The sequence below is a fragment of the Frieseomelitta varia genome, unplaced genomic scaffold (genome assembly GCF_011392965.1).
Source record: "Frieseomelitta varia isolate USP_RPSP 00005682 unplaced genomic scaffold, Fvar_1.2 scaffold_504, whole genome shotgun sequence".
NCBI classification, from domain to species: domain Eukaryota; kingdom Metazoa; phylum Arthropoda; class Insecta; order Hymenoptera; family Apidae; genus Frieseomelitta; species Frieseomelitta varia.
The window spans coordinates 1-2,493 of record NW_025110262.1 but is presented as its reverse complement, the minus strand read 5'-3'; the positions used below and the strand labels follow the sequence as shown (position 1 = coordinate 2,493).

At 29.7% G+C, this 2,493-nt stretch overlaps 1 protein-coding gene across 5 annotated transcripts; it reads right to left on the bottom strand.

Moving 5' to 3' along the window:
• Positions 1 to 359: 359 nt before the first annotated feature.
• On the bottom strand, positions 360 to 1,871 carry LOC122533200 (mitochondrial-processing peptidase subunit alpha-like). Of its 5 annotated transcripts, none has more exons than XM_043662668.1 (4): positions 1,804 to 1,871; positions 1,115 to 1,293; positions 830 to 916; positions 360 to 673 (listed from the first exon to the last, which is right to left on the bottom strand). In XM_043662668.1, the coding sequence occupies exons 2-4, from the start codon at positions 1,256 to 1,258 to the stop codon at positions 644 to 646; spliced, it is 261 nt and encodes an 86-aa protein (XP_043518603.1). In that variant the 5' UTR covers positions 1,259 to 1,293; positions 1,804 to 1,871; the 3' UTR covers positions 360 to 643. The 5 variants fall into 5 exon arrangements, with proteins under 5 accessions (XP_043518603.1, XP_043518601.1, XP_043518602.1 ...); XM_043662666.1 differs by having other exon boundaries at positions 1,699 to 1,869; XM_043662667.1 differs by having other exon boundaries at positions 1,714 to 1,869.
• Positions 1,872 to 2,493: the final 622 nt, after the last annotated feature.

Sequence of the window (2,493 nt, the reverse complement as noted above, 5' to 3'; positions counted from 1 at the left end):
TTGTACCTATTATAAAATAAACACTTAATATAAGAAAATTCGAAAAAGACATTGCTTTTTTTAATGAACTATGAGATACGATATTAGAAATGATTAAGATTAATTTATCTATAGCAATATGTATTTTATTTCAAGTCTCTTAGGCCAGAGTTAGGCGAATAAAACTTCGAATAAATTCTTCTAATAAATCTTCCAATAAAACTTCGAATAAAATTTCGAATAAATTATTCGATATTTACGAATAACGATTTTATTCGAACACACATTTGGGCATTATTCGAATAACATTTCGAATAAATTCTTCGAATAAAATTTTATTTGAAATATTTACTGAAATAATGTAAAAAAAGAGCCAGGAGTTCCTTTTTCACAATTTTGGTTTATTTAATAAATTTGCCTTTAGTACAATTTTTTGTTCGAACATTTTGTTGGTTAATTTGTTTGCTTTAGGCGAGTTTGTTATCGTTGCAAATAAAAACAAACATATTGAGAAGAATGGCTCGCTGTAGCATTTCGCTCCACGCTTATCTCGGCGTCAGTATAAACACATCGCACCACTCTGCTACCCTTGCAGCTCTTCTCTCTATGCTGATAATCCTTCGCCATTCTCGCGGGCATTCTCGCAGGCATCTTCTTGATACTGTTAGTGGTTCCTATCCTGTTGACGCTTATCCTGTTATTTTTATCGAAGATAAAGAGAAAAGGATAATTATTCAAAGTTTTAAATACACAGTTGACATAACTAACAGTATTTAAAACATTATTAAATTAATAAAACATACTCAGTATTTAATACATCTTATTAATAAAGCATATTTTTTTTACTTACCACATGAATCATATCCTTAAGTATCAGCTCCATTTCTGGTCTTGTAAGTAAAGACTCCAATTCAAATCTCTGTCTTGCAGCATTCATCTAAAAATTTTCACATATAGCTTGTAATTGTCAACATCATATTTATTTTTGAGTAAGAAATTCTCGTAATAAATTTTCTAAAGTATATCATTGAAAAGAATTTACCCACAGTTACTACCATTTATAAAAGTTATTAGTTTTTGTTATAAATAAGGTGCATGTAAACTTTGTTAGATAGATATATATACAACTTTTTACCTCCTCCTGTGTAATTTGGTCTTCAAAAAAATATAACCCAGAATTTGTACAACAGTATCCAAACCATGATGATGCTGCATACTCAAATGCATTTCTAGATGCTTGACAATCACACATACCTCCATGTTTTTCTAATGCAAGCATTATTTAGTGTCTTTGTTCTTATAAGTTTTTGTGGACTGTAAAAGTAAATTATTAATTTTTTTTTATTCCTTGAAGGTTGAGTTCTTCGTGATACTACAAAAAATTTCCAAACGCCAATTTTTCTAGGAAATGTGAGATTCTATGGGGATATGCATTTGATATCAAAGGCCAGACTCAAGTAATACTGCAAATAAATAATCCAAATGAAAGAGTTTTTTAAACTTACAGCACATTGTGCAAAATTTTTGTTCGTACCACACTGAAAAAGATATTACAAAACAAGTCTAATAATGCAAAGAGAGAAAAGGATATTTATTCAAAGTTTTAAATGTCATCAACATTTTCTTCTTGTTGCTTTGTTACTATGATTTAAATGATTTAATGTACAAAGAATCATTAATAGGTTATGTGGGAGATTCTTGTACTTGCGAAACTATTACCGTTAGAATAATTACTTTATAGTAAAAGCGACTATTGTCAAGGAGCTTTGCGACAATTGCATCAACATTTTTTTCTTATTGTTCGTACCAAATCATTTAACGTACATGTATATATCTAAATTTGTCACTTTCACACATCGTTCATAAATGGGAAATAATTATGAAGAATCAATATTGGAAACTTACTAGGAAAAAATGTGCCCATGAATAGTGTCTCCATCGTACGGCAACTATAGCGTCACGTTAAATTACTTTTTGGCGGGATATTTGAAATTATTATTAATAATTGGGTAAGATACACAAACATTTATACGCAATAATGTTTTGTAAAACAAAGTATTCCTGCAAAATAAAAATAAAGAAATCTCCCAGTCGATAACAAAAAATCAATGTAACCGACTGGTAACGAGAAAAAAATTAAAAATAAAGCAAAAAGAGAGTAACGCTAAGAGAAATAACACGAAAAAAAAACAACAGAAAATTAAAAAAAGTTTCTTTCAGTCGATAAAGAAAAACCAAGTTACCGACAGCTAATGAGAAAAAAATTAAAAAGAAAGCAAAAAGAGAACAACGCGGGGAGAAATAACACGAAAGAGAAACACAAAACACGAAAAAACAAAGGAAAATATAAAAAAGTTTCTCTCAGTCGATAAAGAATAAACCATGCTTCTGTGATAAGGCTCTTATCATTTCCATTTCCGGTTAGCGATCGAATAACCATAACTGGCCAGCTAGTAATATGACCAACGTTGATTGTAATAAGATCCAGCAATCAGATAACGATAAATGGAATGC

Excerpts from the sequence above, each read along its gene's own strand:
- LOC122533200 (XM_043662668.1), bottom strand. The coding sequence starts at position 1,258 with ATGCTTGCATTAGAAAAACATGGAGGTATGTGTGATTGTCAAGCATCT. Across the intron at positions 917-1,114 it reads ACCAAATTACACAGGAGGAG|ATGAATGCTGCAAGACAGAG; the intron begins GTAAAAAGTTGT and ends GAAAATTTTTAG. Across the intron at positions 674-829 it reads TTAAGGATATGATTCATGTG|GATAAGCGTCAACAGGATAG; the intron begins GTAAGTAAAAAA and ends TAAAAATAACAG.